Source organism: Ascaphus truei, chromosome 5 (assembly GCF_040206685.1).
Source record: "Ascaphus truei isolate aAscTru1 chromosome 5, aAscTru1.hap1, whole genome shotgun sequence".
Classification (NCBI taxonomy): domain Eukaryota; kingdom Metazoa; phylum Chordata; class Amphibia; order Anura; family Ascaphidae; genus Ascaphus; species Ascaphus truei.
The window spans coordinates 103,353,580-103,369,627 of NC_134487.1; the positions used below are offsets into that span (position 1 = coordinate 103,353,580).

General features: G+C 48.6%; 1 protein-coding gene across 1 annotated transcript in view; it reads right to left on the reverse strand.

The window, feature by feature from the left end:
- RXYLT1 (ribitol xylosyltransferase 1) overlaps nucleotides 1-15,794 on the reverse strand; it is a 30,432-nt gene extending 14,638 nt beyond the window's left edge. The window contains exon 1 of the mRNA XM_075600383.1: nucleotides 15,653-15,794. Coding sequence (XP_075456498.1) covers nucleotides 15,653-15,779 — 127 coding nt within the window. The 5' untranslated portion in view covers nucleotides 15,780-15,794. The remainder of the gene's footprint in view (nucleotides 1-15,652) is intronic.
- Nucleotides 15,795-16,048: the final 254 nt, after the last annotated feature.

Here is a 16,048-nt window from a genome sequence, read left to right on the forward strand (position 1 = left end):
CAGCGGTGGCCAACTCCAGTCCTCAAGGGCCACCAAGAGGTCAGGTTTTATGGATATCCCTGCTTCAGTGAAAAAACAGAAAGTGAATTCCTGCGCCTCTCCCATTGGGCTAACAATAAATGGGGAAATAAATATACATAGTGAAACCTAAGTGTGTAAGACAATGGAGACTTTTGGTTACATCCTTTGATCAAATAATGACAAGCCAACTAACAACGTCAAGGTAAGTCTCAGTAGCAGGTCCCTATGCTAAATGCATACAAATGTCCTGTGAAATATACCCTGAAGGGGTTAGTAGACAAAGCATAAGTTTATGTAACTGTGAGAACTCGGGGGTCATAGTGGTCGCAGCGTGACCTCCCCTTACCTCTTTCCACTCCCGCTGCCGTGCGGCTCCGTCCTCCTCGCTCCCTCCCGACCCCCGTGGTGAAGGGGCTTCCCCATCCTCTCCGTCGGTCCGCCGCTCCGCGTGCGGCTGATGCTCGGGTGCCTGCCATTGCCCCTGCGCGCGCATCCCCTCCCGTTACGGAGCGCATGGTGGCACCAGCTAATTTATTCACTGCTCTTGCAGTGAAGCCACGCCCCCCGCCCACATGCTTGTTACTAGTTAACCCTAAACCTTACCTCCTGGCGGCCTATTATGGGGACCAATCCTGGACAGCTCCTAGGGCTCCTCCAGGCCTGCCTCCGCTTCCCATTGGTCAGCCACAGTACTTAATCCCTGTCCTACCTATCTCACATCGCTCGACATAGTCTCTGCTACAGAGGTCTATTCTGGCTCTCCCTTTGTCTTCGTGTAATCAGGTTGCGACCCGGCTTGGCGGACGTTCCTATCTGGCTCTGGATCCCGGCTCCCTCTTGACCTTGCAGCTTCTATCATCCCTCAACCACAGCTTGGACCTTGACCTTCCGGATCTCTCTCCGTCCCCGACCTTGGCTAAACGGCAACGACTTCGCCTCTTCAGTACCGGTACCGGAAAGTATTGCTACACCTATACACACCTGGCCTGGCAACGCCAAAACACCACACTCCGGACACGCTCCTTCTGCTGCGGGTGCGTGCACATATACGTCCCCACCTCAGTATAAGGGACGAGTCTGGTCTGCGAGCAGCACCGGCGTAACAGTAACTTAGTGCAGTTAAAAACTGTTACATACCAGTGAAGATACTTACATGTATGCAAGTAAAGTGAAAGTGAATTACAGGGACCTTACTGGGAGATTATATACCTTGAAAAGAGGGACTAACCTCCCACTAGCTGTTCAATAAGCATGACAAAGAAAGGACATAAAGTCCATCCACGGTGCAGCAGAAGCGAATCACAGGCATGACATGTAACATCCAATAAATCCCATATATAACGGATAATAGTAATCTTGATCCTGGGTATATAAGTCCTTATAAAGCTGCTCCAATATATTGAATAGGAGTACTGACTTGGAGTGTCATCAGAACCTATGGCTCATGAACAAGTGGCCGCCAAATTAACAGGCTTAAACCGCAGAGTGGGATTTATATGGTACTGGGGAGACACAAATACCGATGGTAGAGTGTCCCCTTTTAACCAACCACACTCAGATAAAGCCACAGAGCATGTAGGTAACACAGTCAGTAACCAGCCAGGCAATACCACAGTACACTCACTGTTTGTAGGAAGTGAAAGCGAACAACAGGAACTCTGTGCAAGCGTGCATCCAACTTGATAGAAGATCAACAGAAGAACAGCCTCTGGGGAGGAAAGTGGAGCACTGCGCAGGGCTAAAATACAGGAACCGGCACACCAATGGTTAAAAACTACTTTATTAAGCGACTAGGGGAGACACCAACAATGGAGCAACCAACCACTCTGACGCGTTTCGGGCTAGGCCCTTTGTCAAAGAGTATAACCTCTTTGTCTATAATACTCTTTGACAAAGGGCCTAGCCCGAAACCCGTCAGAGTGGTTGGTTGCTCCATTGTTGGTGTCTCCCCTAGTCACTTAACAAAGTAGTTTTTAACCATTGGTGTGCCGTTTCCTGTACTTTAGCCCTGCGCAGTGCTACACTTTCCTCCTCAGAGGCTGTTCTTCTGTTCAATAAGCAGTTACAGGTGGATTGGCTAAACACATTAATCACACCCTAATAGTGGTGCCCACTGGAAGCGTGCTGCTAGGGATTTATTTCGGCCCAACAGAAAATGTCAAAAAAATATATATTCACCGCGTTTCTCAGTGTAAGGAGCACACTGCTGGTGAAACGATTGTCCATACATATGTGAAAAAACAGAAAGTGAATCCCTGCGCTTCTCCCATTGGGCTAACAATAAATGGGGCAATAAATATACATAGTGAAACTTAAGTGTAAGACAAAGGAGACTTTTGGTTACATCCTTTGATTGTGGGGTGGAAGCTGTTACTATAAAGAACCACCAACTACAGACTTCTGTATACCACAAACTTACAGGCAGAGCCAGCTATTTGAGGGACAACAGCTTCCACTCCACACACACTAAGCACGCAACCATCTACAGTCAAGCAATATGATGTAACCGGATATGCTGCAACACAGCAGACAGAGGCCAGCAGATTACAGCCTTGAGATCGGATTTCATAAACCATGGATATAACCACAGAATTGTAGACCAGCAAATCGACAAAGCCACCAGAATACCAAGAAGTGATCTCCTTGAATACAGGCCGAAAGAGACAAGCGACAGGGTACCTTTGGTGATCACATATAACCCACACCTAGAAGCAGGCCGAAAGATCGCCAGGGAACTACAACCCATTCTCCAGGAAGATACAAGGCTGCAACAGGTCTTCCCTGAAGCACCCTTATTATCACACAGACAACCTCATAATCTCAAGAAAATTATGGTGAGGAGTAAAGTATTCAACAGTACAATTGAATGCGGGACAAGACCATGCCAGGACTCAAGATGCAAAACCTGCGCAATGCTCCACACAGCGGACACAATACAAAAACCACACAGGAATCTGGAGTACATAATCAGAGGAAGGTTCAACTGTTCCTCCAGCAATGTCGTGTACCTCATCATGTACATGAAATGCCCAGGGGGCTGCTACTACATAGGTGAGATGGGACAGGGGCTAAACAAGAGAATGAATCTGCATTGCCCCAGCATCACATGCAGAACAAGAGACAGTGCTGTCGGCGAACATTTCTCTGACTCTGCCATAAGATGAACGATCTGAAGGTGGCCATACTCAAAGGTAATCTTAGAACACCGAAAGAGAGATGGTTGCATGAATACAAATTTATGCAACTGTTCGGCACACTTAGCGGTGGCCTAAACCGAGACCACAGCTTCATGAATCACTACCCTGACACAAGAGAACTCTCTTCCCATGAGTGCTAAAGGCCATGTCTATACATACTGCGCTATATGAATGCACATACAGCTCTCTCTTACACATACAGATGTACAATGTAATTCTATCCCTATATACCAATAGGGACCACATAGTATCTACACACATTAATAGTAATGCAACACCCTCTTACATTTCTACACCTACCCACACCATTGGTATTCTGTCACGGGAGACTCCTGTGGCGGGTAGGATCTCGGTGGCCGGAACAGCACGAGCGTAGTAGGGGTCACAATCAGAGGGTCCGAGGCAGGCGGCAGACAGCGCAGTCAGGAAACAAGCAGAGGTCCGAGGCAGACGACAGGTAGCGAAGTCAGGTAACAAGCAGAGGTCCGAGGCAGGCGGCAGGTAGCGAAGTCAGGTAACAAGCAGAGGTCCGAGGCAGGCGGCAGGTAGCGAAGTCAGGTAACAAGCAGAGGTCTGAGGCAGGCGGCAGGTAGCGAAGTCAGGTAACAAGCAGAGGTCAGCAACGAGGAGACTGGAACAGGACAGGGGAGCAAGGACAGGTCTGGGAGCAGGGACTGAGAACAGGAACAAACAGGGACAAGCAAGATTACCAGCAAGGGCTTTTACTGTGAACAGACTTCTATAATACAAGTACAGGTACAGAAAACAGATCAGGATCAGAGGCATGTGCAATAGGAGTCTGACTTCAAGCAAAGGCAAAGGAAACAGACAGGAAACCGAACTATAAGACAGAGAGAGGAGCAACAAGAAGACAGACAGACAGAGGAACCCAGAGCCAACAGAAGGCAGCAGCACACCCAGTGGACAAAGAAGCTATGGCTAGGCAGGAGGTCTAGGCGACCCTGACATTACTACCCCCTCTCGAGAGCGTTCTCCGGACGATCCTCCAGGCTCTTCCCGGAGGCTTTGATGAAAAGTGGACTCAAGGTGACCCACCTCTGGTGGTTTGTCAGCGGGCAGAGGGTACTCCACAGGTACATTGGTTGCTGCAAGGAACCTCCGAATGGGTGCGTTCAACCCAAAAGCAGGGGCAGAGACATCAGGAATGTGGGCATCAAGGACGGCTGCAGCCTTTCCACATGAGTCATTGGGGACACATAGTTCGCTCTCCATGGTCTCCTCTTGCGACTGCCGTTTCGTGGCACCACCCAATGAAAAACCAGCTATTCGAGTTTTCAGCTCTTGAAGCTGTCCTTCTGCACTTCTTTTCCCACTCAAAGCAGTTGTCAGTTCAACTCTTTTGGAGTTGAGTCGCGACTCCATATCTCCCAGCTGACTCAGAGTAAAGCTTAGATATGTTGCATCTTCTTCATTTCTGATCTGCAGCTGCCGGTACTCCTCCCGGGCATTGTACAGCTCCACCTGCAGCCGGACCTTATCACGGGCTGTGTGGTCCAATAATTTGCAGGCATTAGCCATTTTGACCTCATAGCGCTGTGTCAGGCCAGCCACTTGACAGACGGACACCTTCTCTCTCTCCTTTTTGGCAAGCTGTGTCTTGAGCTCAGCGATCTGCGCCTGCAGCGCTGTGAGTTGCTGAGATGTGTGTTCAGCTGTTAGCTTTAGCTCTTCCTCCAGCGAGGCTCTGGTTATGCTCAGTGTGGCCTTCAGCTCCTCATGCTGTTCTTTGGGGACACACTGGGTACTCAAATAATCTTGCAGCATCTTTATTTTGTAGGCAGTCTGGAAACTTTCTTCCTGCAGAACTCGCTGCTTTTCTTCAGCATTCACCCATTTCTCCTTGGTGTCCTGCAGATGTGTACACAGTTCTCGCAGCTGACTCTGCAGCATATTTTCTGCTTGTGTGCGCCGCTCCAGGGAGACACGTTCTTCTTGCAGCACTCTCTCTGCATTCTGCAGTGCTGTCTGCACGTCTAACTTTTCCTGGGCCAACTGTTTCTTCTCCTCTCCTAATTCATGGAGTTTCTTATCTCCTTCACTGACTTGGACATAGAGATTCTTGCACTCTTGGGTTACAGTTTCAAAACTGATATTTAACCCTTCGAAGATTTCTCTCAATGAACATAGTTCTGTGTTGAACTCTTCTCCTTAGTGGCTTCCAGCTCTGTAGTAAGCCTGTGAACCTCTTTCTGAGATGCTTCCAGTGCTGCGTCAACTTGAGCCATGAAAGTCTGGTACTGGGCAGAATCAGCGTAGGCCTTCTCCAGCTTACTTGACAAGATCAACCTGTCATTCTCCAACTGATATTTTTCTTTTTCCCAGTCACCCTTTGCTTTTTCCAGCGCTAATTGCATCCTTGACTTTTCTTCTATCAATAGTCTCTTCTCCTCTTCTGATTCATGGAGTCTTTTATCTCCTTCACTGGCTTGGACAGAGAAGTTCTTACTCATTTGGTTTATAGTTTCAAACCTACTATTTAACTCTTCGGAGGCGTCTCTCATAGAACGTATCTCTGTTTTCAAGTAGCATCTCTCCTCCCGAACGACTTCCATCTCTTTTTTGAAGTAGCAAATCTCCTCCGGGGAGACTTTAAGCTCTGTATTAAGCCTGTCAATTTCCTTCAGAGATTTCCAGGAATTCATTACTTTTAGAAGCGAGGCGCCGATTCTCAGCAGCATCAGTATATGCCTTCTCCAGCTCACCTGACATGACATCCAGGTCACTCTCCAACAGCTCTTTTTCTTTCTCCTGGAGAACACACTTAGCAATTGCTGAGGATAGACAGCTTTGTAGTGCAGCCTTGGCTTCTTGCTCCTTATCTAAACGTCCATAAAGACAATCAATCGCTTTCTGTGCAGCTTGAAGCGTCTGAGTAGGGGCATCTTTCTTTTCTTCCACTATTCTTGGGATACGCCTGTGAGTTGCCTTAAGCTGCAGCATATCTCTTTCATCAAATGCAGACTCTGAGGTTAAATTTTCATTCTTAATTCCTTCTGCAACTTCCACAGTAATGCCTCCCTTCTTTTTCTTCTTCTTCCTTGCTTTGAGAAGTTCTGAAGAATCAGTGGTACTGTGTTCACATTTACTGCTCAAGACTGTTTGAGTGGGAGCCATAATTTCAGACATGGGGAAACCACACTTCCCAAGAAACCAGTAAAGAGGAAATGTGTTTTTAAAACAGAAGCATTAGAATGAACAACAGGAATATTAGACACAGAGAGACTCACAAGATGGGAGAGCTGACCTTTTGAGACGTTAGCATCAGTCACAGAGATTTATAAATGCAAGGAAAAAACATAGACAGAGAAACCCTGCAGTTTAAATCTGAAACTTTAGAAATCAGGCATAGAAATATCATAGACAGCAGGAAATTACTACACAGAAAACTTGCAGTTAGATCTGAAACTTTTGACATCAGACATAGGAATATCAGACAGAACCTTGCAGTTAAATCTGAAACTTTAGATATCAGGCGTAGGGATATTAGACAGAGAACCCTGCAGTTAAATCTGAAACCTTTGATATCAGGCGTAGGGAAATCATATGTTGCAGAGAAACAAACTTTAGGCGAACTTGCAGGTAAACCTGAAACCATAGAACCAATCATAGGAAGAACTACAGATTGCAAGAAAAAATCACAGTATGCAGTAACAAAATAATGGAAGCACTCTTGTCTTTTGAAATGGGAACCCTGTGAACAGCAGTGGTCCAACCAGGGATGCAGAGACAAGCCTTGTCCAGGGAATGAAAAGTCAGAGTCTAAAAAGGTGGCAACAGGTACTGCAAGGGTTAACCCAGGCACTGCACAAAAGAAAAATCTCAAAGAAAGGTGCACTAGTCTCTGCAGCAACAGTTGTATTGTATTGTATGTCTTTATTTATATAGCGCCATTAGTGTACATAGCGCTTCACAGTAGTAATACATGTGGTAATCAAATAAATAACAGATAATATAAATAACAGATCATGGGAATAAGTGCTTTAGACATAAAAGTAACATTTCGGAAGAGGAGTCCCTGCCCCGAGGAGCTTACAGTCTAATTGGTAGGTAGGGAGAACGTACAGAGACAGTAGGAGGGAGTTCTGGTAAGTGCGTCTGCAGGGGGCCAAGCATTATGTATCGTGTTTAGAATACAGTTCTAGTCTCAGCAAAAATGTTTTTTCGTTATGAACGCAATAATTCTTGCAGAACACTTAGCAGCAAAAAAAAACCTTCCCAACTGGGATTTCCAAAAAAGAAACAAAAGTACTTATTTTCAACCATGCGGATGTGGTCTGCTGCAGCAGGCAGGAAAGGGTGCAGGCAGAAGAAGAATCTGTTCCAGCGAGGTCCAGAAGTGGCATTTGCTTTCTGTCACGGGAGACTCCTGTGGCGGGTAGGATCTCGGTGGCCGGAACAGCACGAGCGTAGTAGGGGTCATCATCAGAGGGTCCGAGGCAGGCGGCAGACAGCGCAGTCAGGAAACAAGCAGAGGTCCGAGGCAGGCGGCAGGTAGCGAAGTCAGGTAACAAGCAGAGGTCCGATGCAGGCGGCAGGTAGCGAAGTCAGGTAACAAGCAGAGGTCCGAGGCAGGCGGCTGGTAGCGAAGTCAGGTAACAAGCAGAGGTCCGAGGCAGGCGGCAGGTAGCGAAGTCAGGTAACAAGAAGAGGTCAGCAACGAGGAGACTGGAACAGGACAGGGGAGCAAGGACAGGTCTGGGGGCAGGGACTGAGAACAGGAACAAACAGGGACAAGCCAGATTACCAGCAAGGGCTTTTACTGTGAACAGACTTCTATAATACAAGTACAGGTACAGAAAACAGATCAGGATCAGAGGCATGTGCAATAGGAGTCTGACTTCAAGCAAAGGCAAAGGAAACAGACAGGAAACCGAACTATAAGACAGAGAGAGGAGCAACAAGAAGACAGACAGACAGACAGAGGAACCCAGAGCCAACAGAAGGCAGCAGCACACCCAGTTGACAAAGAAGCTATGGCTAGGCAGGAGGTCTAGGCGACCCTGACATATACTCTCCCACTCCACACACCTTTTGTAAAGCACTATATACACTCTGGGTGCTTTATAAATTTATATTTACACACACACACACACACACACACCACTAACATTCAGGGACCATTTAACACCTTAAGTCATAAATCGCATACTGCACAGGGGGGAAGGATATGCTTCAGTCAGATACATTCCAGGATGCACTGTTTTTAAGTAAAAACCTTTCTTGCTTTATCCATTGTAACACCGCCGGAATAAGAGATCAGTGTATCTCAAAAAGCTCGCATACACAAGAGCAGCGGCGGCGGCCATTTGAGACTTGCGCATGGGCAGTGAGTTAGGCGCACGCGGCGGCAATAGGAGAAGGCTCCGCGGGGAACTGCAACTCCCATGAGGCTTAGGGAGATTGCACAGGTGACCCACAGCAGCCAATAGGGCTCTAGAATTCCCTGCAGCAGGGAATAGATACTTTTCGCGCGCTGCAGGCTAAGCAGTCTGAGCTGGGACAGACAAGGGAGGGTGTAGGAGTGCAGGGGTCTGTTACCCTCTGCACTAGGCCAGACATCCCCCTGGGCCCCAGCTAGGCCCTGATCCCCCTGGTGAAAGTGAAGCAGCGACAGGGACAGGCCCTTAGGTAGGGACACTGCCCCATTAGCTGTGTATGCCAGGGATACAGTTGTGATGTTGCGCAGCACTGGAGAGCGGTGGTCTGGGAGCAGATCACCTGAGCAGGAGAGAGAGAGACTATCTGCGTGTGGGATCATTCTGCGGGATATCATCCCACGCGGGGGCGGACATCGTAACGGAGGACATCGCTGGATCGGCGGATCCCTGTGTTTCCTTAGTCGGCACGCCCAGGTGCTGGAGCACCCGGCAGGTACCTATATCCTAAGTGCACCAACCAAGTACATACACCATAGTGGCAGCGCTGACCACATATAGGGATGGGGGATGTTATCCTTGTGGACACCACAGTGGTTGGGTGCCCGAGGGCCCCTCAGGTACGGTGGACACAGTGTGGGTTACATGGTGGTGGGATAAGGCCCTGCGAGACGAAGGGGTAGTTGTAACCAGTAGAGTTATTACCCGGTTATCACTGTTTATTATATGTTCAGCAGTAAAAAGTTACTCTTATCACATACTGTGTGTGTATATCAGTTGTGGTTCTTGTGAAGGGCTACTCTCACTACGTTGGGATCCCTCCTAGGTGGAGGCGCTGTACCAAGTTATATTACTGTATCACCCCGGGCTCCCCATGGTGGAGGCTTGGGGTCGCGGTGAGCAAACAGGTAAAGCCAGCACTGTAGACTCCTTACCCTAGGGGGAAAGAGGGCTACACATAGATGTTAGAAAGAATAGAGTCAAAAAGTCAGTGGTAATCTTTGCAAAAAGCTTATAGGGGACCATGTTAAATGGTTTTGAAGCAAAAGATGGCACTGTGTGCTCATTTGCATGTCATTTCCCAGAATCCATTGCTGCAGTGGAAGTGCTGTGTGCTAATGGTGAAAGGCGGGGCTGCAGACCTGTCTAAGGCCTGGGACCCGCTGTGCCCGGTGGCGCGGGCGGCTACACGGGCTTTCCCCACCAGCAGGGGAATCCTCCCGAGCCGGTCCCGGTCCCCCCTGGCTGCACAGCTCACTACACGCTGTGACGCGTCAGCCTCTACGGGATACAAGAGAATTGTGATCCCTAGCGTTGACGCGTCACGTGGTGTGGCTGTGAGCCAATGAGGAGGGGAGGCTTCGGGAGGAGGAGAGGCTTCGGGGAGCAGGGAGGAGTGTGGAGGGAAAGCAGCGTGAGTGCCTGTCTGTGTGTGTGTATGTATGTGTGTGTCTGAGTGCCTATCTGTGTTTGTGTATGTGTGTGCCTGAGTGCGTGAGTGCCTGCCTCTGTGTGTGTGTGTGTATGTGTATGTGTATGAGTGCCTGCCTGCATGCGTGTGTGTGTGAGAGAGTGCCTGCGTGTGTATATGAGTGCCAGCCCGAGCCCGTGGAGGGAGGGAGGGGGGGGGAGAGTAGCGGGTCCCTCCGCTCAAGCCACGCCCCCCCTCCCGCTCAAGCCTCCCACTCCCGCCCACCTCCCGCTCCGGCTCCCGCTCCCTACAGACCGCATATCGCAGTCTGTGTATGTCAGCGCCCCGCCTGTCTGCAGTGCGGGAGCGCTGACGGAGGGAGCGGGGCCTTAGCCTAAGACATGCAAATGAGCATACAGTAATATTTCCATTTGCTATATGCTTTACTGTGGAGGGTTTTTGTCCCTTTTTTAATCCACCATAACTTTACTAAGTGGGGTATATATATACACACACACACGTGATGCGGCGACGCCATGACATCACGTAACTAGGCAACATGGAGCAGGAAATACAAACAACTACACAGACCCTGGTGCCGTTTTCTAAGATAATCAGCACCACGGCAATAAGTCTGTACAGGCAAACTAACCATAAGTATATTCTGAGGGGCAGAAGGACCTGGCAGAGTAGTAAAGCACCTTTTTCAATTACATAATTCACAACTAAGGCAGAGTGAATAGAGAAGAGCAGGTTCTCTCAGAATCTTCATGTATGAACCACAGGTAGTCGCAGTCGTAAAAAGTGCCAATGCTGTTAAGGAATAAAGTGTATCTGATTAGCTGCTTGTATTGCAATATATACGTTCATATTCAGACTTAAGTGAAAAAGGTGAACAATGATCCACGAAAAATATGAATAAAAATACATGATCGTTATATGAATGAGCAAGGAAAATCTCAGATATTGTATCCAATGTACTTTCAATAAAGGCGTACCCTCATAGGGAAGTTAATCTTACTGGAGATATAAAGAATAAATCCATAGCAGTCGTGGATCGGGACTATAGTATCGAGATGAATAAATAAACACTTTCCCTAAATAATCCACCCACATATTTTGGATTTGGACTGAGGCGGACCTTACCCCAAGAACCAATTAAGTTTCAACCTTTCATGCAATTCCCTGGAGGTTACCATGTCCAGTATGTAGGTCCATTTAGCTTCTTTCTGCAATTTTTTCCCCCCTATCGCCATCTCTCTGTAGTGGTTTCACATGTTCAATGATCTGGTATCTGAATTGTGATGAATTATGATCCATTAGCCTAAAGTTACGTGCTACAGAGGTGTCAGACATTTTATTCTTAATATTCCCTTTGTGTTGGGCAACCCTTTCTTTAGGCTATTAATAGTCTTACCTACTATAAAAGGGTCACATAGGCACTTGAGGAGATATAGATGATAAGGGTACTTAGGCAGGTGTAAAAGCCATTCATCTTAAATTGTGTACCTGTGTGTGGGTGAGTGAGATTCTCACCTCTAAACACAGCGTTGGCTGCAGCTCCTGCATTGTAATGTCCCAACCCAGGGTTTAGATAAAAATGTCTGTGTACATGGCTTAAGTGAATCTGCTTTAACAATTGTGTCTTAGATGTTCCTTGTTCTTTCATAAGCAAATATTGGAGGTTCCCTAATGAGATGACCTATTGTGTGGCCTATCTGTAGCAGGTACCAGTTCTTAGATACTATATTTTATGTGTCTGGATGCTACACTGAATGAAAGGAACTCCTTCTTTCTTTTCCTGAGGCTAGGTCCCCGGTGCCTGCTGCAGCACGCGCTATGGCGTGCGCCCCCGTCATGCTTCCACCCCCGTCGCAAGCTTGTCTTCCCCCCTGCAGCTCCAGCACAGACCGTGGCTTGAGAAGGTGCACGCGCCGCCAGGCGCTCCGACCCCAGCGCGCGCGGAGTGACTGGGGCCGGAGCCTTATGATGGTAGAAAGCAAATTTTCCAGTGGGTAATTGCTTACCTTTGTAACAGCATCTTCCACTGTTTATTTTTTTAGTTTGTGATTTTTGTTACATTTCTTGCACCCGTATGGGTAACTGTCCAGGATCATTAACAATCCGCTTGACTCTTAATAGTTGCCTAAGTGGTAGCCCTGTTGTTAGCCCATGCGGATGGAAGCTGTCTGCCTGCAATAAACTGTTGCTATCTGTTTCTTTCACATAAAGGTCAATGATCAATTAATTTCCTTCAACTGAAACGCTGACGTCCAAGAAGTTGACCGTTTCTTTGCTATTACTCATAGTAAAATGAATAGTTTTATGACGACCATTGAAATATTCCAAAAATGGGGTTATCTTCCACTCATCTCCTACCCACACCATGAACATGTCATCGTTATAGTGCCTCCATGTGAGGATATTGCCAAGTTTTCCATGTTATTAAAGATACATTTAGCCTCAAAGTCTGACATAAATAAATTTGCATATGTTGGTGCCATGTTTGAGGGGGGGAAGGAGGGGAGACAGGCCGCTCACTATGGAACTGCCACACGCATTTGGACTAGGTTATTGCAGGAACAAGAGCACATTTAGTCCACCAGGGGTGGGCAAACTTTTTGACTTGCGCCCCCCTGCTGGCTCCCCCCCCCCCTGCTTGCGCCCCCCTTACCTGGTCTGAAGTGCCAAATGACGCAGCGGGTCATGTGACGTCACGTGACCCTGACGCGTAATTTGACGCCACGGCGACACGTCCAGAAGCCGACTGAATCACGGTAAGTGGAGTTGCAGAGGCCTCGCGTGGTCCCCCGGCATTTAATTTAAATGCGTTGGGGAAGAGCGCGGGGCCTCTGCAACCGCCGCGCCCCCCCAAAAAATCTCAGGCGGCATGGCCCCCTGATTGCGCACCCCTGCCCTACACTACAAATGTATGCCACAGTAGTATCTAGGGAAGTAGAGGTGTTAAATTGGGAAAACATGCACAATAAACAGACTAACATGTCTAGACAAGAACATACGGCCCTATCGGAATTAGAGAAAAATCCAGGTATCATTATAAAGCCAGCAGATAAGGGAGGTGCTATTGTGATTCTAAATAAAGCAGACTACCATGCAGAGATTATGCAGCAATTTAGCAATCGATGACACTATAAAGTAATAGCATATGATCCAGTATATAACATACAGAGAAAAAAAAACTGGTTGGAGATGCATATGTAAGTAACATCATTAATAAACATCAGAAAGAATTCATGATAGCACGACACCCAATAACTCCTGCACACTATATATTACCAAATTACCTAAAAATGCGGATTAACAACAGGCAGACCCATAGTGGCAGGAACAGAGTTAGGCCCGTAATATAGTGGGCGTGCACGTGCCTGTGTGAACGCGCGTGCAAGTGACGCACACTTTTTGTGTGTATGCTGTGAGCGACAGTCTTGGAAGGTACTGTGTGTTTGTGCGTGTGTGTGTATATATATGTGTGTGCATGTGTGTGTATATGTGTGTGTATATGTGTGTGTATAGATTGTGTGAGTTAATAATTTATTAAATAATATTGAAAAAAAAGACATGTAAGAATAAAAATTATTTTTATTGTGCAATGTTGATACACACACATACATATACATACACATACACACACACACACACACACACACACACACACACACACACACACACACACACACACACACACACACACACACACACACACACACACACACACACACACACACACACACACATACACATACACATACATTACAGTGGCGGACGCGGCATGAAAACATTCTTTTCCCTGTCTTCTCCCCGATCGACCGGCTCCATGCTCACTGCCGTGCGCGCGCGGCCCTATTATAGAAAGGCTGACTAACCACAGCCAATTATAAGTGCCGCGCGCGCGCACGGCGGAGCAAGCGCGCCCTCTATAGAACAGCCCTGAGTCCATAGAAGGACAGGCCGCGCTGAGCCGTGCGGACGCTCCGCGCTGAGCCCCTGCATCCTCAATGAGGATGGCTTGAGAGGGAGCTCACGCGAGCGTCCGCAGGCGTGCTGAGGTGCTGGATTTTTCAGCCGACAGCCAAGCTGTTTCTCAGCGCGCTGTCGGCTGAAAACATCCAATCAGCGTGTAGCAGTGTCGACGTCGGCGCCGTGATGTTGACGTCGGTTTGTCGCGGGCGATTGGCCCAGCGATGTCACTGCCCCGCCTCCCTCAGTCTCCCCCCACCTCCGATCGCGCCCGCAGGTTCGCCTGCATGGGCTTGAAATCGCGCAGATTTCAGCAGGCGAGCCTCAGCGTCAGCGCGCCTCAGCCCTGCTACCCCCTCTATGGCCCCAGCCTTAGTATTGCAACCCATAGCCATCTTTGTGGACAAACTACTACAACCACTGATACAATCCACACCAGCTTACTTAAGGGATACTACTGAGTTTTTATAAATACTGGATAAAATTAACATACAGGGGGACAATGTTTGGCTCTGCACCTTAGATGTACAGAGCCTGAATACAACCATTCCACGTGCAGACGGCATGACAGCTATTAAAAGAGCTCCACAGATAAGTGTATTACGCAACCACTAATTGAATTGACACTTACACTTCTTAAAACTATTCTGACCAAAAATGATGTTAGATACAATGGAGTCTATAATGAACAAGTGCAGGGAACATCCGGGCCGTATGTTGTGCAGGCCTGATCTATACATAAATAGAGTATACCATATACCGCCCTCCCCCCCCCCCCCAGCTCCAAATACAAAATCATGGAAAACCAACAAGGCCTGATGAGAGGTCCATATGGGACCTGAAACATTGTTTCTCCTCTGTTCTTGGCTGTTACAATAAATGAAGAATTGCGTTGTGAACTTGTGAGTAGAGCTGTACTTTGTACCTCTGTACTAGAGGAGACCTGCACTTTGAGGAATGTGTTTGTCTGTGTTGTGTTGGCTGCACAGGCAGGATTCTCCTCGCCTGAAACTGTTCCACCGCACTTTGGAACTGAACCAAGACAACAACAAATTCTAAAAACAAGACAGCATATGAAGCCAGATGCCTCCTATTGCACCACAGGTCTTAAAGATTAATCAGAGTGAAATACAAATACAATATATATTTGATACTAGCTGATATACCCGGCGTTGCCCGGGCGTGGAAGGGCAGGGGGCATGGAGTGGAAGGGGGGGGGGCAAAGGGCAGGGGGGGCAAAGGGCAGGGAGGGGGGGGCAAAGGGCAGGGAGGGGGGGGGCAAAGGGGAGGGGGGGGCAAAGGGCAGGGGGGCAAAGGGCGGGGGGGGCAAAGGGCAGGGAGGGGGGGGCTCAATCCCCCCCACACACACAATCCCCCCCCCACACACACACAATCCCCCCCCACACACAATCACACAATCCCCACACTCAATCCCCCCCCCACACACACACACAATTCCCCCCCCACACACAATCCCCCCCCCACACACAATCCCCACACTCAATCCCCCCCCCACACACAATCCCCCCCCACACACACACTTCCCACACACACACACTCAATCCCCCCACACACACACTCAATCACTCCCCCCCCCACCACCACCAACACCACCAACACACACACACTTAATCAGTCCACAATTTCACCTGGGGGGGCGACATGCTCCGATCCCCCAACCCCCCATGCTGCTGAAAACGGGAAGCAGACAGGAAGAGAAGGAGGGGCTGTCTGTGTGCAGAGAGAAGCCCCGCCCCCTCTGCAAGACACAGACATAGAAGCAGCAGCACGGAGCTTCTGGCCCCGCCCCCTCTGCAAGGCACAGACATAGAAGCAGCAGCACGGATCTTCTGGCCCCGCCCCCTCTGCAAGACACAGACATAGAAGCAGCAGCACGGATCTTCTGGCCCCGCCCTCTCTGCAAGACACAGACATAGAAGCAGCAGCACTGAGCATCTGGCCCGGCCCCCTCTGCAAGACACAGACATAGAAGCAGCAGCACTGAGCATCTGGCCCGGCCCCCTCTGCAAGACACAGACATAGAA